The sequence below is a fragment of the Pan troglodytes genome, chromosome 11 (assembly GCF_028858775.2).
Source record: "Pan troglodytes isolate AG18354 chromosome 11, NHGRI_mPanTro3-v2.0_pri, whole genome shotgun sequence".
Lineage (NCBI taxonomy): Eukaryota > Metazoa > Chordata > Mammalia > Primates > Hominidae > Pan > Pan troglodytes.
This window is the reverse complement of record NC_072409.2, coordinates 92,199,650-92,226,366: the sequence shown is the minus strand read 5'-3', so window position 1 is coordinate 92,226,366 and position 26,717 is coordinate 92,199,650. Positions and strand designations below refer to the sequence as shown.

Sequence of the window (26,717 nt, the reverse complement as noted above, 5' to 3'; positions counted from 1 at the left end):
GAAATACGGGGTTGGCAGAGTTCATGGTTTGTAACGTGTGTGACACACAACAACACTAACTCAACAGAAACTGAATTTCTGATTTTAGGGAACAATCTCTTGACAATCTAGCATTTGTGCAAAAAAGTAACTTTCACACAGCAACACTTAATCCCATGAGGGAATTAAAGATTGCCAGTGGAAGCCGAGTAAGCTACTTTCCTCCTGTTTGGTTTTTAACTGACGTGTAAGGGTGATTATCTGTGCAAAAAGCTGAAGGTTGAATCCCAGCCATAAAATGGTGTCGATATCCAATTTCCCAAACTTTACAACTAGCAAATGAGAGTATGTTCTCCTGTGAGAATTACTCATTTAGCAGTATTTGAAAACTAATCAGAAGGTGTCATTCAGTCCAAAAATTTTTTGCACGTTCTACTTCAATTAACTTGCCTTTTGGAATTCTAAGAGGTAACACTGCTTTCCACTAAAACTCTCAGGGAACTTCTTTTAATTCAAGAAAGCAAGTCTGCTTATTAGACTGAGCACAGGTGCCCCCGAATTGTGTATAAAGACCTACTCACCACACTGTTCTTTCCCTTCAACTTTGTTTATTGATGTACTGAACATGAAAAAGTACAAAGAATCCAAACACAAAAGAAAACATGTACAGCCTCTTAAATACTCAACAGAATATATTTTCTATTCCAACAGATGTGAATTAAGTCATACTGTACAACTTCAAATAAATACCAGCCTTACATTTTATTAAGTGCTCTGATAAACACTGTAAAGTGAAGCACAATTTGCATGCCCTCTCATCAATGCCTTGGTTTGCTACAGTAGTATAGGAAAGAAGCATGTAGCTGCTGTTTTCCCTTGAGGGAAACCTTATTATTGTTTTTTAAGTATATACATGTATTTTATTTTTTAGTGTTTTTCTTTTTTTAAACGCAGAAGGTTAACTCTGACAATCTAAATGCACCTAAGGATATGAGAAAGTGCTAAGCCAATTGATTTCTGAATAGCATTGAGTGGGTCAGCATGAAAACTCGCTTATTCACTTTAGCACGCGCCTCACAGTATATGTACTGTACTATACTGAAAAATTTTATAACTACAATTTTAAATAATAAAAAATAAAACTCAAAGCAACCGCAAAGATAATGTACAACTATGTTATGCATAGCACATTGCCTGTTCTAAGGGGAAGCATGTGAGCATCTCAGTTTATACAAAAAGCAGGACGTAACTATATAGTTCTCAGTGCATCCTGATGAAGGCATTTTTGCCTTCAGCTTTTTTGAAAATTTATTATAAGCTAGATGCTAATCAGAAAATATTTTGTATTTTTTAAAATTTCTTTCATACATGGTAAAGACTTATTTTATTATTTCCCCAAATAGTGGTTTTTAAGCATCATACAAAGTTAAATTTCAATAGCATACAGATATTTATGATTTTTGTATGAAAAATGTAAGGAAATTTGTTCAAAACCTATGGTTATACTCATTTTTTTATACCACAAACATATTTATAAACAAAAATGTAGCATCACCATAAACAGCTGAAGCTAGACTATCTACAGACAAAATTTGCAACAAATCTGATGCACTGTAAATTCAAGTCCTCAGGACAACAAAAGTGATTAAGCAAGACCTCAAGTAACAATGTTAATGCCATTTACAAAGGAAAAAACTGATACAAAAACATTCAAAACCTGAACATCACTTGGCATGTAAGGGAAAAAAAATTAAATTAGCTGAAAGGTTCATAAACACAAGGTCTTATTTACATTACACAAAGCTCAGGTGTTAGCCTTGAACGTAACTTTCAAAATACCTTCAAATATATCCAACTCAGATCACTTTTGCTGATTTGCTGCAGTACAAATCATGTGCAACGTCTTTTTTCCTTAAGACAAAACAATTCTTCAAACAATACTGCAAGTACATCACTAAACACCATGAGCTCTATCTGAAGGGATTTCTTTAGGAAGAACAGATTTTTTCCCCCATCTCTCGGTAATTTAAATTTCTTGCCTGCTCTTATATATTCTTTTGTAAATTTTTTTTATTTGTTTCAAAATCACAAATCAATGTGAGCCACCTATCACATAATAACCAGGATGATCAGACGCTCCACTGGTGATTACAAAAATGAAACCAGCAGTGTTTCCCCCCATTGATTCTACTCCTTTCATACAAAGATCTCAAAAGTATTTTCTACACCATAAATCTTTCTAAATTTTCCAACCGCTGCAAATTTCCTGGTAAATTTTAAAAGCTCACTAGGTGTCATATGAAGAGATTTCTCAAAGTATTCAAGTCAAAATATTTGTTCCAGGACCAGTAAAAAGTTTCTCCAAATTTTCTTTTTTATAAAAATAGATGCTTTTTTTAAACCCACATCAAAGAGGCTCTTATCTCTTTGGCAAGGTACTGCTTTACGAAAAGTTCTCCAGTATTCTTACAATAAGCGTTTATAATGTAGCCCCCCCTTCCCCAACCCAAATCATAATTACAAAATAAATACTGTTTTAAACTTCATAAATAAAAATGTAAACTTCAAAATACTTTTCTTAAACAGACATAACAGCAATGCTTTAAATGTAAACCAAACACAAAGCTAATCAGAAAAAGGAAAAAAAGGGGGGAAAAAAAAGACACAACCAACTGAAGAATTACAACACAAAGCCTCAATATTTACTCACAGGTTCAAGGCAGTTATGTAAAAAGAAAAGAAATGTCTTCCCTTAGCTGAAACACTTTAAAAGGTCCACCTTCTTCAAAGAAGGCAATAGAATGCAATGTGACAGGTAAAAACCCTGTACCTCTTGTCCATATTCAAACATAAAAGATATTTAAGAAGTTTTAATTCAAATACTAGCAATAAAAAATCTCACATATTTCTTAGGATGCTAAGTAGTCGTTTTATCCCCATCTCAACACTGACTTACAAAGACATTTACTAATGTATAAAGTTTCTCTTAACTTGCCTTTGTTGTATAGTTTTCATATATAAATGGACTGAGGACAAGAGCTCATTAGGCTTTGTGCGTTTTGTTTGTCTTAAAGGAGACCTGCAGTACTCTGTCTCCCAGACGGTATCCATTGAGGCTAGCTATCGCCATGGCAGCCTCATCATAGTTTGTCATAGTCACAAATCCAAAACCTTTGCATTTATTGGTGTTAAAGTCACGGATGACCTTCACATTGGTGACAGCTCCAAAAGGCCCAAACATTTGCCACAGGATACTCTCATCTGCGTCAGGAGCCAGGTTGTACACAAATATACACCACCCCGTTCCAGGGTGCCCAGGGATATTAATTCCAGCCAAACTGGTCATTCCGTCAATGGTCATTGGAGAAAACCTGCTAAACAGAATAGGAAATACACACATACACACAAAAAATAAAAACAGAGGTTGGTTACAGTAATGAACTTATACCTTTTCCATCCCCAAGAATTTTAGTAACTCTCCTCCCCCAACAAATATATCAACTATTTCATGTTTTGACCAAGGTCTGTGTGTGGCTTTGCAGTGACATGCTAGACTACTGAGATATTAATAAGTTATGAAATGACCATTATTCACTGTACTAAATATCATCCACAATAGCAAAGAAATATATTTAGAACTGGCTTCATGAATTAAGCAGGATTGGCAGGGGAAGGGATCAACACATACGTAAACATGCTGTAACGTCGTAACGCAATACGAAACAAATGATGGGTTTTTAAAAGACCAGGTGGCATCCGGTGGTATAAAAATTTCTTGAGTCAATTGTGCTTCAAAGAGCAGCTTTTCATTAGGTTGCACATGCAAAATAAAACCCAACAAAAACTTATGAGGGGTGTGAATAGCACTCCCAAAATCAAAGAAACCAATCAACTGTGGAAAGGGATTATGAGTATCATGAACCTCTATCATTACCTCTTTACTCCATAAGCCATATTGAGCAGATTGTCCAACCTGCAAAACACACATTTAGCAAACTTCAGTTTTTAATTTTTCCCCTTGATGTTCAAGAAAGTTGGGCTCATTACTGCCATCTTCCGAGGGGATATCTGTACACTGATTATATGTGAAGACTCAGAATGCTGGGTCTTTTTACGTTTTTAAGCTAATGGGCACCGACTGCCACAGGACAGTTCTTCCAATGAATGGTTTCTCTCTACAAGGGTCAGTACATGGGACACAGTGACGGTCATCTGAGGATACCTTTCAGAGAGGAAGTGCGAAAGCTCTGGGATAGTTAACTTTAGGGTTCTCATCAGGTAGCTTCAAAGTGATCAATGTATAGCTACATGTTCTTTATACTACTTTTGATTTTCACAACTCTGTTGGTGCCTGCAGATACCTAAGGCACACAGGGTTTAAGTGGCTTGCTCAAGACCACAGGGCTAGTAAATTATGGCATTGATACTCAAACTCTGCAGGTTACAGAATTCTATACATTTTCCTTTCATTTCCCAACTTTGAAGGGCTTTCATCTTTTAGAATCAAGGAGGTATAATTACAGGTAGAAAAAACCTTATGGACAACCCAAGCTAACCCTCCCATTTCTCAAATGTGCTCAGCTGAGGTCTAGAGAAGGAAAAAAGAAAAATCCATCACTCCAGTGTGCAACAAAGCCAAGAGTTCAGATCCTGATCTGGATGCTGTATTCAAATTATGCTACAGGAAGTGTCATCCTACTCAGTTTTCAAAGGCCAGGTAGGAAACAAAACAAGCCAATCTGAGCCTCACTTAAAATGTTTACAGAAAGTAAATAGGGGTGGGGGTGGAGGTGTAAGTACTCTTTAAAACCTTCTACCTTTTTCCTATATCAAATATTAGTTTTACAGCATTTGACTCTTCTTTATCAGTTTCAAAACACCACTCTAATGTCCCAAATTTCCACAGTGCTTACCAACTAATTATGTGTTCTGAGGAGGAGGCATAACTTAATACATAGCCCACAACCACCCTCAACTGCTACAATGCTCAGCACTCTCCAAAGACATCCGAGGGTTGTCCCTCCGGGACTGGGGGTGGGGGTGAGAATTTTTTCTTTAACACCCGTGAGAGGTAAGTTTGAAAAGTCTCAGCCTTATCACCTAACCTGTGGCATCAAGTCACGCTAAAGTATACATGCAAAAGCAACACCTTTTAGTTTTGTAAAAGCCAAAACACATCTCATCTGGTCTTTCAGAATGGGGAAATATATAGCCTCCCACATCCCTGCCCTCAGTCTCCACTGAAAATTTTGTTTTGTAAAGATGAAAAGAACTGAGCTTATGCAAAGTGTAAGGAAACAGAACAGACCACAATGACAAAAGATCTTCGTGTGTGAGTGTGTCTCTGTGTGCGTGTTCCGTGTGTGTGTGTGCGTGCCTTGACCCACCACCCTCTCATTGCACCACTGAGCACAAGCCAGGGTCACTGATAGTTTATAATAAATATGTGATGACCAAATAAAGACAATGAGGTTACCAAAATTATGGTCAACTTAGTCCAGAATGAAAACTAGTAAGAGGATTGGTTGGATGACCTTGTCTGCACATAAGTAAAAAGATGTGGGGTTTTATTTTTTGCAGAGGTGAGTACAGTCAAAGATGCCATGCCTTTATAGTCAAGAATAAGGATCACAAATACCAGCAATAAAGACAAACACATATTAGCATCACCAATCATAAAGTAACAATACAATTTTATCAAATTGCTGGAATGATCAACACAGAATGCATTTGGCATATGCTACCTGTAGAAGAGAACCGCATATTGAGGTCTCCAACCAAAGTGCTAGAAGACCCAGAATGCAGAGGCACCTTATCAATTCACTCAAAAGTTACACCGTCTATGCCCATTAATTGCATCCATGTAGGGACAGGTCATGCTTTGCTACCACCCACTCAGGACACCAAGCATACGCCCAGAGACAGATGAGTTTTCAGAATTTTCAAACAGGGTAGAAACCAAATCTGCCCCTGAAGTGAATTACCGTCAGGCCTTTTTTAACAATGGGGATATGTTCTGAAAATGTGTCACTAGGTGATCTCGTTGCTGTACGATCATAGAATGCACTTATACAAACCTAGATGGTAATAGCCTACCACACACCTAGTTATATGGTATGGGCTATGGCTCCCAGTCTACAAACCTGTATAACATGTCACTGTACTGAATACTGTAGGTAATTCTAACACAATGCTAAGTATTGTGTATTTAACCATATCTAAACATAGAAAAGGTAATGCATTGCACAATATTAGGATGACTATGATATCACTAGACAATAGGAATTTTTTGCAGTCTACTATATTATGGCACCACGGTCGTACATGTGATTAACTGAAACGTTATGTGATGCATGACTGTACATGCAATGAGGGAGAAACATTTCGTTTTCCATCCTCCATCTCCCTCACTTCCATCTCTGGCATCCCCAGACAGGAGGTTTCGAATTTTTTATAACAGGATCTCCGAGGACCCTCCAAATTATGATAGGGCATCTTTTTTACCCTATCTGTGAAGTTTTACATGATACCATGATCTTCACTGATTGCTTCACTTCTCTCTCATTTTAGAAAAAAATTGGTCCTTTGGAACTAAGCCAAGTTATCCACTCTAATCTTTCTTCTCCTCCATCACCAACGAGTGTAGGGAGAAGCACGGAACCTAGAAAACAGTGCCCAGGCACTGCTGAAGCCCCCTGACTGTATGCATCTGAGCCCACAAGTATTTCCTAGCTTTCTCGGTGCCATACATTCATGTTTCCCATGGGAGCTCAGAAAAGGCAGCGGGTGCTCTACATGGGCACCATTCACTCCAAATCCAGTAGCAGTTGGCAAACTGTAACACAGGCAGTTGTAAGAGAAAATAGTGCAGCAGCTCAAACACAAGGACTACTACAACAAGCCCCTAGAAATATGTCTGCTGGGTCTGTCCACTGCTCAAGGACATCTTTTTATTTTATTTATTTATTTTTGAGATGAAGTCTCGCTCTGTCACCCAGGCTGGAGTGCAGGGGCGTGATCTCGGCCCACTGCAAACTCTGCCTCCCGGGTTCACACCATTCTCTGGCCCCAGCCTCTCGAGTAGCTGGGACTACAGGCACCCAACCAACACGTCCGGCTAATTTTTTTTGTATTTTTAGTAGAGACGGGGTTTCACCATTTAGCCATGATGGTCTCGATCTCCTGACCTCGTGATCCACCCGCCTTGGCCTCCCAAAGTGCTGGGATTACAGGAGTGAGCCACCACGCCCAGCCATCTTTTATTTATGGTCATTTATAAATGGAAGTCAATTTTTAAATGGAGAGCAAGCTAGCTGCCTCCAGAATATCTCAGGGAGGGGTGTGGATGATAATGTAGTACATATGGAAGGTAAATATTAAAGTATCCATTAAATATATATTTAAAATAAAATATAAAATAAATATGTATTTAAAATAAAGTATTTTTTACTTATATTTAATAGATGCACTGAACCCAGTACCTTCTCAGTCCTGTGTATCACCTGCCTCCCTGGGGGAAGACTGAGCAATCATCGAAGGGGAGAGGTGGTGAGTGGCACTCTCCCCTGCTCTTTAGCCTGAACAAAATCCATTTTACAAATAACACAGCAAGCAGATATGGAGGATTAGACTGGATAACCTGCTTTAATTAAAATGACCTCCATTTAAAGAAAAAGTAACTTAAAAAAAGATTACTACAAATATAAATCAGAGTAAAGAATGGTACCAGTAAGGGAAATACAAGTAAATAAGGAAAGGGAGAGCCGATTATTTCTCCTACTCTTAGTACAAGCTACATTATAAGGTTAGACACAAGATAATCCAACATGCATCACATGAAGTCAGATGAGGTATCTGAAATTATTTTATGGTCTTGCTTTAAAAGACATTTATTAAGATATTAGGTACATGGAAAATGAAGCCAACCAGTATAGTAATTAGCAAGACATTTAATATAGATTGTCTCATCTTTATCCTTTTTTATGTTTGATTAGAGTTTATAATTTAATGAATAGCACACGCCCATGTACATATGTAATTTATGAAAAACGCACATAGGAGAGAGATGTGTATAAACATTTTTCTATCAACAGGACCAAAGCTCCAATTATAACCTGTCAAAATTTTGAACAGAACCATGTATCAGATCATTCCTATTTTAAAGCTAGGTGTTTATAAGTAGAAAATGAAAATAAAGTACCTGCCTAATTTCTAAAAAAATTAGCTGATGGACTATGGGAAGGCCTACATGTAAGTAAGGGGAAATGTGAACCCGATTAAAGTCAGAAATAAAAATAGGAAGATAAGTTATTGATGGGTAAGAAAATATACTCGGAATCCCACAAATAATGATTATCAAAATCTCTCCAAAGCGCCAACCAAGAACTGCTTGGAAATTATCCACAACAAGATCATCTTCTTACTGCCTTACTGCCTTATTCAATTAGATGGTATCATCTGTCCTCTAAGAAAGAGGAAAAGTATTCAAGGGGATTGATACCGGTTTCTTCCAAAAGGAAATTGTGATAATGCAACCAGTACGTCATGCCTTAAAGGCAACTCAAGTGCTGATTTAAAAGGCTTTTTAAAAAATGCATAAAGGCTCATAGAAGCAGGCACACAGGTCATTACACTAGATCATATTCAATAAAATTAAAGCTGTTTCACAGAAAAGAACATGAAAAAATTTGGCTTAAAGTTTAATTCTGATATCATGTCCCAAGAATATACTTAAGGGGCTTGAATTACACCATCCATCCACATAAATAAGGCTTGTCCTATTTTGAAAACTGCAGTCAATTAAATAAGCGTATTAGACCAGCAGTGCTCATATTACAATAATTCTCTAATTATTCACATAGGTTGACTAAGCCATAAACCTCACAAACCCACCTTTAAACTTAACCCTTATTACATGGATTTTTAAGTTTTTTGACCATAAAAGATATGGCTCATACTTTATGATTATTAAAAGTATTCTTGACTATAATACATATAACTTTTATTGCTCAATCTCTCTCAACTCCCAAGGTACTATGAGAACATAAAAATACAGTGAGAAATTTTCTACATATCTGCTGAAAGGTGACAAAAACTCAAGGCAAGAGCATTAAAACACAAATATCAGGGACTAAATAGATCTGTGTGATGATTTAGACTGGAACTACAGAAAACAGCAAAATACCAACAAAACAAGCAAGCCCTTAATTCAAGTTTCTTTATCAGGTGAAAGAAGAAGGGGGAGTGGGGCGGAAATCAAGATAATGACAACCAAGTTCAATATACTGTATTAAAGAAAAGCATCAAACATCAGGTTAAACCTGAAATCTGATTTCTTCCAACACACCCAATCTAGATCAAACACTATCTCTGAGCACACTAACTTGTTCATATTTTATTATCTGGACAGGGATCATGGGAGGAATGAGAAATGGGGTGAATGGGACAACAGTTAAAAATCTGAAGAGAGAATAACAATTTCTCCCATTTTCTGAAACCAAGTTTCCCTTACAACTGACAATCTCTTATTCTCTTCTTCCAAAATGTCTTTCTATAGGAGTGAAGGAAAAAGAATTTTCAAGTTAATGATAACATATGGTACTAAAAGATAAAAACACAGAATGGGCCAGAAAAAGATAATTAAATTTGACCATAAGAACATCCTGTAAAGCTTTACTCAACCAAAAATAAAAAGCACAGAGCCTGCAGGGATGGAGGCTAGGTAAACCTAAGGGCTGACACCCATCAACAACCTAGCACCTGAGTCACCTACAAGCCTTGCCATTTCAATAATCAGGCACTCTCCCAAATCCTGTCTTCTCAATCTTCCTAAGAATTCAATCTTGATTCCAAGAACTTTGTTTTACTTAATAACTATCAAACAAAACCATTGCTTCAATCTGGAAAAAAAAAGTAGCTAATATAGCTTTCCACTAACAGCAAACATTTTATAACTTCACAATGTTAAAAATCAACGAATACATTATGAAGAACTTTGTTCTATCTAAACTCGAGATCATTTTCAAGGCCCCAAAGAGCTCTGAAATTAACTGGACAAGCTGCCTAGGAAATACCTGTAAAATTCCTTCAGGCTTGTTCATCCTACGTTTGCAATTTAAAAAAGTATATTTATACATATATTATTCACTTAAGATGTCACAGAGGAAACCTATGTGCAGAGCTGAAAAAGGGCTTTCTTTGTGAGACTTCTTTCTCCACAAAGGCAAGCATCAGGCAGCCCCACGCATCTCCCACACTAGTCTGATCACCACTACCATGGGAAGTCAAAGGTGGCAAAGGTTTTTTTTTTTTTTTTTTTTTTAAATACCAATGCCTTTTCCTCACAGCAGAGCATGAAGTACAAGGCTCAATGCTTTTGACAGTACCACCTCTTCTCCCACAGCAAAGGCCAACTTAAGTTGAAATTTAATGTGGCATTCATAACAAATTTCCTTCTCATATCTCAAGCAACATAATTTAGTATTTTTTTAAAAGGAGCTATTTTAACTGATTTTATCTCCACTCTCTTCAGCACTGCAAATATTCCAATGAAAAAAATAAATGCATAGATTTAAGCTAGAAAACATAACTCCTGATCTTATTAGGTTATATTTGTGATTATATTTTTGGTAATTAACTATTCTGTCCCATGAATGAAATAAATAAAATTGATATGCACTTGGAAATAATTTTTAAAAATCAGTGTGGGGTTAGATAGCATTCTGGGTATAGTATACCATATGGCCAAAAAGGATATTTAAAAATGTCCTGGAAAATAAAAACTGCATGACTTGCTTATGAAACCAAAAACTCTCTGCTCTGCTTAACTTCTTAAAGTCATTGTTCTTCTCACATACAGATTAGAGATTTTTTGAATGACTCCTGGTTTGTTATCCCAGGATCAGAATAAAACTTAAACAGTTAGCATATGTACACCTGTCAGTGAGATAGTGTCTTCTTTGGGCTAAAGCCACGGTCATTCTATGAACTACAGAGAGGTCAGTAAATTACAACCGACAGGCCAAATGGAGACTGCCTCCCACCTGTTGCTGTATGGGCTATAAGCTAAGAATGGCTTTTACATTTTTAACAGGTTGTTTAAAAACAAAAACAAGACAGATGCAACAGTGACCATAACCCATAAAGTTAAATATTTACTATCTGGTACTGTACAGAGAAAGTCTGCCAACCTGTTTGTAAACAATTTTGAAAAGGAAGAGAGGAACTCATTTGTAGAAACTTCACGTAGTCACATAGGTTATATACCCTTAATGGTACACATACTATAAAGTGAAGTAACAGAAACAGCTTGACCTAAAAATTGACACATGAGAATAAAATCCTTTAAGAAAAAAAAAAAAAAAAGGAAATCTGAAGCCCTGGAAACAATTCAGATAACCCCAGAAAGCTACAGATTAGAATTTCTCAACCACAGCATTATTGGTGCTTTGGACCGGGTAACTTCCTGTTGCTGGGGCTATGTTGTACATTGCAGGAGCTTAGCAGCATCCCTGACCTCTACCATTACATGCTAGTAGCACCCCCACAAGTTGTGCCAACATGAATACCGCTAGACATTGCCAAATGTTCCCTGGGAGGCAAAAATCACCCTTGGTTAAGAATCACTGCTGTAGGTTACTGTCCTTTGGTCCCCACCTTCAATATTAGCAAAAGACACTATTCCTCAAGTAGATTCTCTCTGTGCCCATGGAGATGAAAAATTAATAGTAATAAAACCACCAACACTGACAAAAGCAAACCAGAGATCCTGTCAATAAAAGTACTGGACAGTAAACCTGAGTATTCTCTTTCAGTTTAGTAGCTGGGCACAAGAACCAAACCAGACTTACCTAAAACGCTGTGCCTGCTGAGCTAGCGGTCCTGGATACCTTCTGTTTGGAGACTGGTACAGCTGGGAAAGGATGGCCTGATTGGTTTTTTGGCTTGGGTTATTAGCAAACTTTACAGTGATTGGCTCCGTGGCACCGGGAGGTTTCTGGCCATTTAGGCCTTTGATAGCTTCTTCTGCCTCAATTCGCTTGTCAAATCGAATAAACCCTACACCCCTTGATATGCCTATGGTAGATTTGAGTAAAGATTTGGAAAAGAGGGAACAGAAGGAGAAGGGAAGGAGAGAAGAAAGGACACATTAATTTTTCCTTCTCAAGAACATGTTTTCACCTACATGTAACATTTCCCACAAAATCACACCAGGAGGAAACTTTCCCCTTTACTTACTAGCCATTCAGTTTAGAATCACAATTTTGCATTTTTAGAAATATTCGTGTCACTTACATAATCTGAGTACCCATTATCACATGCATTCCAATCAGCTAAGACAAGAAAACACAAGCATGTCCATGTTTTCTCTCTCTCCCACCTCCCTCCCGTACACTCTTTTAATGTCAACAGTGTACCGGAGTTCCATTTTTCAAATTGTGCTATTGGATAAGCAGCTCAGAAATGAGGGACACAGTAGTTCCTGTCCTTGAAACAAGGAGAACAGAAAGAAGAATTTGCTAAAAATGCTACAAAGCTATGCTAAAAATACATACACTGTGGTAGAAAGACATTTCGGTTGAAATTTTAAATAATATATTCAGCTTAATAATATTGCATAGGATACAGGTCCTTTAGGAAAAAAATGCCTGAAAATGCTCTTCCAGTTCTCTGAAGCTCTCTTGTGCTTCTGACTAGCTATATTTTATTACAGAAAAACATTATATGGAGAAAAAGAAAAGACGTAGATTTTAAAAATAAATAAATTTCTAGAAGTAAAGCATCAAAGCTTTCTGACCTCAGCAGCATCACTCCTGACTACAGAAGATCACTCCCTGCCCCACATTCTCCCCAGTGTGAAAGACACAAATGGGAAAGGATAGCCAAGAACCTTTCCAGGTTATGAAAAATTGTAGAGGGAAACCCAGCTTATTCCATTTAATTAGCGTGAACAGGCTAGTGGGGTGGCCACAGCTGGTCATCATGAGATAAGCAGTGGCAGGGAAATTTTTTTTGGCAAGTAAATGAGCACTGGACCATCATACTTGGAGGAGCTTAAAAAAAAAAAAGAAAGAAGGTCTACTTGCTTTAAAATTAATACTGTGTAAGGTCAATGACTAAGAATTTTCTAATGTAGATAAAGCATTTTTTCCACATATGCGTATCTAAGACAGCCCCTATCACTTTACCTTTTCTATTTAAAGAGCATGCATTGCACATTATTACCACCTGATGGCTGAATAAGAAAATTGCAGGGTTTCATTTTTCATTTCAGGTAAATTGAGTAAGTTCACTTTGAAAGTCTTAAGTATGAAGAATAAATAGTGAAATGATAGCAAATCCTTTCACTTATCTACTAGAGCCTATTAAGAATTAATAACCTCTAGAATTTAGCTGTTCCATTAGAAAAGCATCAGATTAGCAAAAAAAAAAAAAACAGCCTCTACACAGCTAGAGTCACCTAAATCAGTGGTCCTCCTACTTAAGCATACGTAAGAACAACCTGTGGCTCACCCTCAGAGATTTATTCAGTAGGTTCTGAATGAAGCCCAAGAATTTGCATTTTTAGCAGGGTTCCAGAAGACTGCTGATACTGCAGGTGCGGGACATACTTGAGAACCGCTGACTAAAACAAGCTAGGTCCACCTGTGATGGACTAGCAGGTAAAAGATGAGACGCACTTTGTGTCATAGGTGAAACCTACTCTCAATTCACAAGATCTCAGAATGAATGAATTAGAAAGCACAAATGAAATAAAAAATATTTTTGTTGCTTTGAACAAATTCATCTTTATTTCTAGGCCTGGATTTCTATTTAACACCATTATTAGTCTATGTGATAACAACACAGGGTGGCAATGTATAAGTATTATGAATTAACTAACACAGTTAAGGAGGCTGTATTTTATATAGTCTCACTTGACTAAATAGTCTCATGACAGCAAAATCTGTAGGCTATTCTCCCAGGCATGCATGTAGTGCTAGCTCTCTCTACTCAGAACTCTAAAGGTGGTGCTTCCTATGAAGCCAATTAACAACACAGAGGCAGGTAATATGGGCTCCTGTGATTAGATTCAGATCAACTAAATGGATCTTCACGTGATGAATGAAAAATCTGGCTCAATTTTCTTCTGAAGTCACTGCTTTAAAAGAATTAGACATTGTAATATACAACATGCCTCCAAGGTATTATTATTATGTGGGTGGAGGGGAGAGAAACAAACAGTGAGGAGAAAAGCTACCTTAAAAAAACAAACAAAAACAACCTCACAAATCTTCATGTGGCTGCTTCAGTCTATGGTACTACAGCTAATATTTCCTCCTCACAATGTTTCTCTATTTTTTAACTGTTTCCTAAAGAACAAGTATTGCTCTCATTTTATTTTTTACTTATTTTTTGAAATGGAGTTTTGCTCTTGTTGCCCATTGCCCAGGCTGGAGTGCAATGGCATGATCTCAGCTCACCGTGACCTCCGCCTCTGGGGTTCAAGTGATTCTCCCGCCTCAGCCTCCTGAGTACCTGGGATTACAGGCATGCGCCATCACACCCAGCTAATTTTGTATTTTTAGTAGAGATGGGGCTTCTCTATGTTGGTCAGGATGGTCTTGAACTCCCAACCTCAGGTGATCCGCCCACCTTGGCCTCCCAAAGTGCTTGGATTATAGGCATGAGCCACTGTGCCTGGCCAAGTATTGCTTTTATAATAGAAAATTGTATCTGTATTTTATTTTTAAAATTCATAATCAAATCTATATTGCTATAGCTTTTTAAACTAAGATTTGGCAGAACAACTCCCTTACATTCAGGAGTTTTAATGAACATTTTAGTCTTCCCATTTCAGTTGGGCTAACAGTGATATTAGGAATAAAATAAATTTTTAACATTCAAAATTTCAAACTCTTACATAGGCCCATACAGCACAGCATGAACCTGGAAAACAGCCTGAACAGCAATTACCAGTGTGGATGTAGTGTAATCCTCCCTTGGAGAACTAGCTGCATACCGCTGCATTAAACTTCGCTTTTTGACAAAAGAAAGGTTGTTTATTAGTACTTTATAAGCAGGATGGGGGCTTTTATCACACAGTGGCTTGGAAATGAAGATTATAGCATCTACAAATTTATTACAAGCCATGAAACAGGCTTCAATCCTGCACCTTCAGGGTGGAAATGACTCAAGCACGCTCACTATACTCCACAATCTATTCTTATCCATGCATATTTATGAACAATTCCAGCAGAAAATTGCATTTTCTGGCCCACATATACCTTTGATATGTTCTAGAAGCAAGACTGCTACATGGAAAGACAGAATATTTCACAATCTGCTAGTCAGAGACAGGGAAAGACTGTCCAGAGTGGCTGTCTACTTACCAGTGACCTGGTCGACAAGAATACGAGAAGTAATAATGCGTCCATATTGTGAAAAAAGCTGTTCCAACTCCTTCTGGGTCATTGTTTTTGGAAGTCCGCTGACATATAAATTTGCATCTCTGATAGAAGCTGAACTTGGGCGAGCATAGGAAACCTGGAAAAGGAAAATAAAATTAAATGTACATGCACGCTCACTCACCCACCTCCCTTTAGAAACTCAAAAACTGCCTCGGTAACTTTCCCATGAACAGCATAGAACACTGAAGTTCAAGCAAGTCAGGTGCTAACTGCTTTATTCATTTCCAGGAAAATTCTAGACAAATGGGTAGTAGTATTCCCATTCCCTCTCCCCTAGGTGGACAGGGAAGAGTATCTGTAATATGCTGGACTAGCCTACTGCAAGGGACAGAAATTTCACAATATATCCCATCCTCCAGATTATTACTAAAAATGGTCAATGGGTCTGGGATCAATTTGCAGAGGTATAGTGATTTAACAACTGCCTGCTCATTTTATCATTGGTACCCACCTTTAGTCCAGTTTTAATTCACTAAAATTTAAAGTTCTTAAAACAGACCAGTGGTGCATGCAGCACAGTACTGTTCACAATAATAGGCTGTCTTCTGTGGGGCCAATCCCCTAGAGCAGTGGTCCCCAACCTTTTTGGTACCAGGGACTGGTTTTGTGGAAGACAATTTTTCCATGGACCATGGTGGGGGATGCATTAGATTCTCATAAAAACCGCACAATCTAGATTCCTTGCATGTGCAGTTCAAAATAGGGTTTGTGCCCTGATGAGAATCTAATGCTGCAGCTAATCTGACAGGAGGTGGAGCTTGGGCAATAATGCTGGCTCACCTGCTGCTCACCTCTGGCTGTGTGCACTGGTTCCTAATAGGCCACGGACTGGTATGGGTCCATGGCCAGGGGTTGGGAACACCTGCTCTAGAATAGGGATTTAGGCCCAGTCATTCTAAGCTTAAAGATTCCAAATTCATGGAGACATTTTTGTTTTCTAGCCTCTCACATCTGTGTGGGTGGTAGTGCTACATTTCTAAAAAAAAATTCACCCTTATCAGTAAGTACACTCTTTTGATATATGCTGTATGATTGTCCATAAATTCCCAGAAATTTGAATGTGTGAACAAGCCCTCATTATCCTTTGTCTGTTGTCTTCTCATCCACAGGTCTTTTTAACCTTGATTTTCAAAAGGTCTTAAGTCCCTATAATTAACTTTGCCTGCCACTGTATGTACTTTCAAAAAGTTTCATGTCTTGGAGATACGGTATACAAAATCCCACAAGGACGAAAGACAAAATAGGTCTGCATGTATTTGTTTATAATCATCATTCCTCATGTAAACTCTGTGAGGGAAGAAACCACATCATTCTTGGTCATCACTGTATCCTCAATGCCTAGTGAGTGCCTGACATGTGATAGATGCTAACACATTTGGTGAGTAAAGCCCATCCAATAATACCCCATTGATCATGCAGATCCACAACGGCTTACTGAACCAGAGCATTTAAGGGTCAGTTCAAGTCATCCAGATCTCCTGCCCCAATTGTAATTGATGACTCTCTGCCTATAACCTATCTTTGCCAACATTTAGTCTCATGAGCTATTCCTGATCGCATTCCCTTTGGTTTAGCTGTAATATTCTGGACTAGCCTACTTCAAGGGACAGAAATTTCACAATATACGCCATCCTCAGATTATTACTAAAAATGGTCAATGTGTCTGGGATTGATTTGCTGAGGTAAAGTGATAACTACTGCCTGCTCATTTTATTATTGGTACCCACCTTTAATCCAGTTAACAACAAACTTTCCCAATTTACACTAATACTTAAATAACTTTTAGTATGAAGCACCAAACATTTCCCCCATAATCTGAATTGTGCCCACAGCTCTCTGTTGCCACTTTTTCTTGGCTTTCCAGAAAAAAATATAAGCCACATTTTATACTACTTTATAAAGACCTCGTTATCTTTCACACCCCTGCCCCAATGGTGTTAACATTTAATACTCTTCTTTATTCAAACCGTTTGCTCATTAACAAGTGAAAATATACCTGTTGTTCCAAAGGCTATGTTTGGAAGTTGTATTAGCACTGTCCTGTCCTACAGAAGAAACAAGGAATTTGGAATAGTGGTGGAGAAAACATACATCACTATTCATACGCTATTTGTTTTCTCTATGCCTAAATACTTAAGAACAATGAAGACTGGGGAACTTAAATGTAAGTGAAGAACAAGTGGCCAATTTCAAGTGATTAATGTAACTTAGATGGAATCAAATCTTGGGATTGCTATAAACTGATGAAACAAGGCCAATGAATTATATATGCATTCAGTAATATGAATCAATGAAAACTTAATTTCTTTTCTCGTGTAAGATTCTCAATTATCCAGAAAAGGTGAAACCTCACCAGCTGGGATGTGCATCCCTATCTAGGATTCTATGGCTTTTTTTTCCACAGGAGGGAGCACCCAACAAGTCAGCTGTTACTCTGTTCCAGATCATGTGACTGAAGTACTCCCATTATGAACAGCCATGTCCCATGGGCTCCAGGGCAGGCATCTACACATTCTCCAAGGAGGCTAACTTCCAATGACTGATGAAGCAACCAGCAGCAGGTGACAGGCTCTGCATGAGATCAAGTGTCACAGGAGGCAGTGGAAATGTGGTTAAAGGTAACAGCTAATCGGTGTGCCTGGGCTCAAAACTAGGTTTAATTCATAACCAGTTCTGTGAACTTAGAACTAAGTTCTTCAAGCCTATTACCACAATTCTACCTTCTTTATATGGCTATTAGGAATAATTAAATAATTTCTAATCCACATGAAAAGCTTCAGAGCCTAATCTATGTGACATTATAAATATTATTTACCTCTACATGCATCTGAAAATTTAGGTAAATGCCCAGCCCATTGAAGTAGAGAGAAACCTGGGTCCATTACAGTGTTCTAGAACAATTTACTCATGCAGTGACATTCACTGCTTTGTGCAATTCAGATGAGTGTAGGTGGTGTGTCTTAAAAGTCATCCTAAAATATATTTAGGAAAATGGGTTTATATTTAATGCTTATATAAAGGCTTTGAAAACATACCTAGGTCAGTTATGTGATTTTTTTTTCCCAATGTCCACTCTTCAGTTTATATTGTATCTTTAGTTCCCAGCCACATTAAAAAGGCTCCAAGACAAACCTTCTCAAAAACAGTATCTTTCAGTGACATTGTCAAAGAACCATTTTCCACTACCACAGGCAGGACAGGAGTGATTAGATTATATATAAACCTACGTTGGTAACAATGTTTAATGTTAAACTTACATTTAGGGCATTATGAGACTTCACCATTTACAAGGCATTTTCACAAACTACAGTATTTTGTCTGTGCCTCACAACAACCCCATGAGGTAGGCAGCATACATATTAGTATTTTATAGCTGGGGAAACAGGCACAGACAAGGTAAATAACATGCCTAAGGTTATACACAACTAGTGTTGAATTCTGGGTTCAAACTCTGATGTTTCTCTTTCTGTGTCCTGGTCTCCTCATCCAGTTTTCCTTCAATAATACTATGGTAAGTGAGTGTTTCAGTTCACTTGTTCTGAGTTAGGAAAAATTAAATGAATCCTGGCTGTTTCTTAAAGGCATACACAGAGAAACTGGCCACAGACAGAAAACAGGATGTTTCTAGAAATTAGTTAAAAGTTATTCCACTTTTTATTATTTTGAGACGGAGTCTCACTCTGTTGCTCAGGCTGGAGTGCAGTGGGTGATCTCGGCTCGCTGTAACCTCTGCCTCCCGGGTTCAAGCTATTCTCCTGCCTCAGCCTTCCAAGTAGCTGGGATTACAGGCATGTACCACCACACTGGCTTTTTTGGTATTTTTTAGAGACAGGGTTTCACCACGTTGGTCAGCCTGGTCTCGAATGCCTGACCTCAAGTGATCAGCCCATCTCGGCCTCCCAAAGTGCTGGGATTACAGGCATGAGCCACCACGCCCGGCTCCATTAATATTTTTATTATTATTATTATTAATCTTTTCTAAGAAAAGAGAAGTGGCCACTAATTACAATTAACCAAAGAAACTACACATCATCATTAGAATTTTTAAATTAATTTTTGTTACTTTCTAATTCTCAGGAGTGAGCAATGCCATTTTCGTTCACTTTCAGGAAATAAAGGTGTAAGAAAGGGTAATTGCCTTCTCCTTCCTCCCAGACCAAGGCTCAAGGTCCTACCCCTATCCCTTTATTTACTGTTCTTGGAATTAAAACAGCTTCCTTTCCCTTCCACTATCAAGGATATCGCTGTCATCAAAATCCTCCCTTCCTGGAAAACATTTCTTCTTTCATCTAAAAAGATTATAAATAAAAAATGTATTTAGACCTAAGTGGGAAGAAGGCTGATAGTGGAATAAGGACTCACACTCTGGAGATTCAAATCAGTTACCAAACTAAATTTTGTATCTGACCATTACCAGCAACCTTCTCCATTCCGATTTTTTTTTTTCCTGTGGATTTAGATCTTACAGGTGCCTTCATATGCACCTACAGAATCATACAGGGGCTATTTTCAGAAAGTGTTAAGTATCTTTTTGGTTCTACAAGACTAAACTCCCTTGAAGGCCCAAAAGAGTTCGCTTTAAATGACAAATTCTATTTAGAAATGCTTCATAACAATGGACTTCTAGCATATGTCCTACTGAGGTCAAAATAGCCTCTTTCTCCACTGCAATCTGTTCTCCATTTTCCATTTGCTGGATTAATATATGAGTTTGGATTTTAAATTTTCACTGCCACTTAAACAGGTGAATATTTAATGCATGAGGAGCAAGGTTATGAAATGTCAAAACTACTAAATGAAGGATCTAATTTAAGAGGCAGCCAAAGAGTCTGCAATTTAAATATTTAAAGATGATACAGGGAGTACAACACTGAACACCAATCTACTCCAAAGATAGCAATTTAAAACTCAGGTTTATTCTGGAATTTCTCACAAAAGCTACAAGTGATATAATAAACAAAGACAAGCAATACTGAGATTATATGAGGGAAGGGGAGGGACGGGGAGGCAGTAAGTACTTGCTACTACAGGTAAGTAAATGGCCCATGGCTTCTCAAATTGTTCTTCACAAACAAGACTAGACTAGACAAAATAAAGATAGAATATATTTATCGAATTATGTCTTGAAAATGGAACCGTTTGAAATATAGCGTATTACTTGTAATTAAAAGCTCATTTCTTCATCAGCAGCTAAAACTAATGATACATTAAACATACAAAGATGAGTAACACATACACTAAGAGCGGGCTATCAAACACAAGTTGATCAAAATATACAAAGAAACAAAACCATCTTATGAATTAGTACTTTATTAAATGTACATAGCAATGTTTAAAATCCCAGTGCATCACTATCAGAAGTCCCTCTAAATGCTTTTGTCCAAACACATAACTGCTCTCGTTTCTCTGATTCATCAATGGAAAGATCAGTGACAGTGGACATTAATACCAATAGATTAAAGTGATTAGGTCTATAAATGAACAAAGAAGTTCCCTCTTTTTTAAGCTAAAAACATTTGAGAAGTCACCCACTGCTAAGATCACCACTGAACAACTTTTATCACTTGTCAATTACTGACCCAGGACTACAAACATTAAACCTGAAAATTAGACACTTGCCACTTTAGACTTTTTTCAAAAAGCTCCATTCAATCTCTCCAGCTGAAAGGTCACAGTTATGCCTATTTAAACGGACAGTTAATTGCTGTTCATATTTTTTAAAGATGGAGTCTTCGTGGGACTATCTGAAAAATGACACTATAACTCAATAAAAGTTAGCTCTAGGCTCTAAGTAAGCAGTAGCAAAGGTCTTGTGACAGCATCATGGATATTTGGACAGGTGGCTACATCGGACCTTCCAAATGAGCTCAGAAGTATAGTACACAGAAGAAGGGGGATCTCTAACCACAACTCAGGCCAGAGACCTCAAAATTCACCCAAAAGGAAGATGTGTACTTTGATCTGATTCTAAATTCAAACTCCTACCAGGAACAAGTCTCAAACCCACATCAAGGCATACATGTATCCAATATTAAGTTTTCAATAAGGAAGGGCATATTTCACAATGGATTGAAAATGAATAAGCCTAAGATAACAATAAGAAATTAAGTATTAGCTCCAGCAAAGTTAGAGCTAAAAGAAATAATCACATCCAAACAGGAAATTTTATAAAAGGTATTAAAGGTTAGGGCAGTTATCTTTAACGGATATTCCAAAATATAGGATTTAGAAAATTATCAGTGGAAAATACACACAGAACCTTAAATTTTATCGTGACTGGATTTGTTGAATGTTTTAAGACGAAACAATTGCTTTAATTCAAGTGAGAAGTTCAGAGATACCATGGAATATATTTGATAATGTCATCCTCAAGTTAAATTACCTAACGGGCTCCCTAAGACTTTCAGATGAATTTTAGAATTCTTATTCCTTTATGGTCAGAGCACTGGCTACCTCCTCCATACAAGTATACAAAAACCTTCGGTAGTTTTCCAAGCTTCCTGCTCTCACTTCTCTGTGTTAAAAATAAGCTGCCCTCCTTCCAATCAGCTAAATTTCAGTCATTTCAGACACCTCATGGGTATCACCTAGCCCCTAAAGTCAACACTAATCAGTCCTCTCCACTACAATCTGAGTTGGGTGCCTCTTACCTGCACCCACACTGCATTATATGCCTTGTTTTCTTAAATACTGACTTAACCAAAATGTACTTATCTCTTAACCCTTTCTTGTGACTGACTTAACCCCTTGAAATAAGAAACCTTGTCATCATCCTACTTTGTACATCCTGGTAACTACCACACACTTACTGTAATGAAGATGATTTATAATCACATACTAAATTGAGAGTTTATTTCTGAAATATTGTTTAAAAGCTAACAGAAGCCACAATCTTTGTCATACACCAAACATTATACGCATTGGTACTTTGTGTACAGACTACAATGAAAATTCTATTAAACATTTCAAAAATGAAATTTCATTTCTCAAATTGGGGATTCAAGTCCCCAGAGGCGACACAATCTTCAACAAAGTAATATGGTGCTGATAGGAGGCTGTGGGGCGGGGGGAGTCTTAATTTTGGAGCAAAAAGAAAATACAGTGATCATTTAGTCCAATTTCTTTGTATTTGGGAAATAGGGAGACTGAGGCACAGAAAGGTGAAGCAACTTTTTCAAAGACACAAAGAAAAACAGTTGGGTGTAGGACTCGGGGTCTTAGCTCTTCATCACGGGATTTTCCATTACATCATTAGCTGCAACACAGTCTTCAAAATCATAAAATTTTCCTGTGAAATGACAGTGACTGGGACAATAATCAGACATTTCCAAGGAGACATCAGAAGAGCTATTCCTAGAAAATAAGAACCTTAGCTTTGCTACATAGAATATTTTCTTGTATACACATAAGGAAATAATAAAACACATCAAAAAAACTGTCTTAGGACAGTTATTATATTTCTTCTACTAGTAATGCCTGAGAATTATTTAGGAGATGTTGGAGAAAAAAATCTAATTATTTGGGAGTTGAAGAGAAAAATCAAACTAAGAATCCTGAGACTAGTACTTTTCACCAATTAAAATGTACCAACCTACAATAGCTAGAATCTTTTTGATAGTGTCTCTCCCTTTTATAAAATTACAAACCAATTAACAGGAAAACAGAATGGCAACTGGCTGTTTACACTAGGGGAGATTCTCATTTTCATATAATTTTCAAGTTTTAGTGCAACATCATTAAATATTAGTCAAGGCAGTTGATCTTAGCTTCAACTTAAAGACGACCTAGGAATAAATAAGTAATGTCATAAAAATAAGTGATCCTATGACATTGTTAAACACAATGATAAATCTACTGAATAGCCACAGAAAAATAAAAAGTGTTTTGGCTGTAAGAACTGTATCAAGCAACTGATCATCAACTACAGACTTGACAAATTAGACCTCCTTTTTCACACATCTTAAACAGCCTCTGACAAACTACACTGCACTCAGTGGGGTTTATTAAATGCTACCCAAACAATTGCATCCATGTGTATCAAAGAGGGTCTAAATAGGCTGCCCTGACAGGCATCTCGTTTTTATTAAAGTACAACTGGTAGATAACTTCTGCCCTTTTATTGTTGTTTCTCCTTGGTTCTAGTATGAAGTTGGTTCAACAAGGACATCTCATGCTGGTAAAGGCAAATGGGATACATGGTAAAGATATTCTTGAAATGCAACTTAGGCCATAAATACCTTAAGATTTCTTAAATTTTTTACCTGCAGAGATACTTAACAGAAAATAAAACAACTGAGCAATGGTAGTGGATATAGCATCTGAGGTGGAGGCAGTGAAATCAAATTCACTATGGTAGTGGCAGTAGGCTAGCCATTCCAAGTCTAAGCAGGAACTTGTCAATCAAAATGTTCCATGTTCCATTTCCAATCCTGTATATTTCACTTAGCCTTTTCAGACTTTAGAAGGTGATTACACTAAAGTAGTATAAAAAATAGATGGGAGTTTCAGCGTAACCACCAAAGAGTCTATTCCTACCGGTAGCTCTCTGCATTAGAAAATTTTCAGTAGTGGTTAAGAATGCTAACTCCCTTACTTTTAACTTCGGAAATGAGCCTGCATTTATTTAGCCACATAATATTTATAAATACTAAGTAATGTGAATAGGCTGCAACTGAGGCAAGCACGTGTTAGCTTAGCACCAGGTTAAAAAATATATTATACAAAGCAGAAGAGAATACACTGTAACTGGTAAAGTTCTGGCCACTACACAGCATACTATGAAACTAGTGGTTAGGATGGAATGTTTGGACCAGAACCCTCCGATGTTAAGGAGTAAAAACATATGGTATAGAGTCACACAGAGCTAGGTCCAGGTCTTGGCTCTGTTACTTACCAGTTCATCATTTCCTTAGGTCTTCTATCTCTTTATTTGTAATTTGATGTTAATCACAGTACTTACCTCATGGAAACCTTACAAGTATTAAATGGAACAATAAAACTATTAGCAAAGAGCAGGGGAACCATAAATGTTTTAATCATAGCATTATTTTATATACATACATAGGAAACAATTCAGATAATGATAGCTCCTAACACTTATTGTTTACCATGTGCCAGACACTGTTCTGGATACGTAACATATGTTAATTCAATTGCTCCTCCCAATAAGTTTATGCAGCTTCATCATCCCCAATTTATGGAACAAAAACTCAAGGAATACTATTATCTTTGAGGTCAGGAAAGATGACACAGAGGAGGAGACATGGCACAAGAACAATGTATGCACTCTAACACAGAAACAGTTCAAAAATCACATAAATGAGGCTTCTTCCAAATCCATGTTGATAATTATTAAAGTTAATTCCTGAATATTCCAAATATTTTGTAAGATGACAGCAGATGAGTGTGCTGGGAAGCCTGCAGCCTGGATGGAGGGAACATAAGGAAGGAGCTATCTTACTGACATACAGAGAGCAAACATTCAACATCTATAAATGGGCCAACAGTTAAGGCCCCAAAATTTTATTTCTCCCATCAAGCTGCTACATATTAAACCTCTCACTACCTCAATTCTCTTTTGTAGAGACCTGTTGAACCTAAGCCAGTAAAACGTAAAATGAGCGATTCTTTTAGATAGACAGTAGTAGAAATATAAATGAACTTCATGGAATAACTTCTAACTTGAGATGAAGGTTATGAGTATGTTTCTGCATGTGAAATGTGTTACAAGCTACCATGCAATCGGCCACCTGATGATTCAATATGATTTCCCAGTTAAAAAAAAAAATAATGAAGAGGCTACACTCTCAAGTACCACTATAAAACTTTCACTTTAGACACTTTCATTAAATATACTATGAATACATTCGAGAGACTAAAAGAAAAATCTCAGTACTCACTAGCCAGTACTCAGTATTTTGAGCCTTCTTAAATACGGCCAGAGAACTAGACTGCCTCAAAGCTTCCTCCCAAGTTAATAGTATTACCATTCAAAGCTTTTGTATTACTACGTTTTATACTTCTAGAGGGAGGGTTGAAACTAAGTCTTATATGATGCCTATCTCACATAGTCCCACCCGCTAAGTAGGGACTCTAATATCTGTTGAATGTATACATTCCATGGCCTCGTGCAGGAGGTTTTTCTTTTTTGAGGCAGAGTCTAACTCTGTCACCCAGGCTGGAGTGCAGTGGCACGATCTCAGCTCACTGCAAGCTCCACCTCCCGGGTTCACACCATTCTCCTGCCTCAGCCTCCCGAGTAGCTGGGAACACAGGCGCCCGCCACCACGCCCGGCTAATTTTGTTGTATTTTTGTAGAGACGGGGTTTCACGGTGTTAGCCAGAATGGTCTTGATCTCCTGACCTCGTGAGCCGCCCGTCTCGGCCTCCCAAAGCGCTGGGATTACAGGCGTGAGCCACCGCGCCCAGCTAGGAGGTTGCTCTGAAGTACCTCTCAAGCAAGATGATTAGAAGTTGTGGCATTTGCCCAAATAACTTGGCTTTTGCTGCTTCACTGAAAACAATGCAGGCTAAATTGGCTTGCAGAAAATCAGATATACTCATTCAATTGTTAGAAGCCCATTCTCCAGCAATTAAGTATTCTTTCAAGATTCTGAAACTTGACCCAATGACATCTCCAACAGATGCCAATACTATCAAGATAACCATGGCAACTTTATCTCCAAAAATGTACTTAAGATATAATTTGTGTAGTATCTGAATATCTAGTATGCCTAAGACACTGTCAACAGATTAAAATGCTGAGTTAGAATGTTAAACTAAAGAAGGACTACACACTGGCTGGCATAAATAAACTGTAGGTGTCTTAGAATAAAAAACAACCAGTACCGGTTGGTAATGTGAAAAAAGAAAAAAGGTTCTCATCAAGCCAATTTTGGTGAATTAAACATCCTAGGACTTTCATACACTTCTTCATCCATGATCTGACAGAGAGAAGTACATGAAAAGGAGAAGTGGATAAGACAAGAGACGGGTAGGTGGACATTATGCAGAAAATCTCACATAACGGGATACCTTTACTTAAATCTTTGTTTTTCACCACATGTTCTCACTCATAGGTGGGAAGTGAACAATGAGAACACTTGGACACAGGGTGGGGAACATCACACAACGGGGCCTGTTGTGGGGTGGGGGGAGGGGGGAGGGATAGCATTAGGAGATATACCTAATGTAAATGATGAGTTAATGGGTGCAGCACACCAACATGGCACATGTATACATATATAACAAACCTGCACGTTGTGCACATGTACCCTAGAACTTAAAGTA

General features: G+C 37.6%; 1 protein-coding gene across 50 annotated transcripts in view; it reads right to left on the bottom strand.

Annotated features, from left to right (window-relative positions):
- Nucleotides 1-567: 567 nt before the first annotated feature.
- Nucleotides 568-26,717, bottom strand: part of ELAVL2 (ELAV like RNA binding protein 2) — a 159,773-nt gene continuing 133,623 nt past the window's right edge. For 14 of the 50 annotated variants that reach the window (XM_009456399.4, XM_063787918.1, XM_009456400.4 and 11 more), the window contains 4 exons: nt 15,351-15,504; nt 11,829-12,054; nt 3,914-3,952; nt 568-3,353 (listed from right to left, as the gene is read on the bottom strand). In XM_009456399.4, coding sequence (XP_009454674.1) covers nt 3,023-3,353; nt 3,914-3,952; nt 11,829-12,054; nt 15,351-15,504 — 750 coding nt within the window. In that variant the 3' untranslated portion in view covers nt 568-3,022. The remainder of the gene's footprint in view (nt 3,354-3,913; nt 3,953-11,828; nt 12,055-15,350; nt 15,505-26,717) is intronic. The other 36 variants (XM_024345604.3, XM_063787920.1, XM_063787927.1 and 33 more) reach the window with 3 other exon arrangements.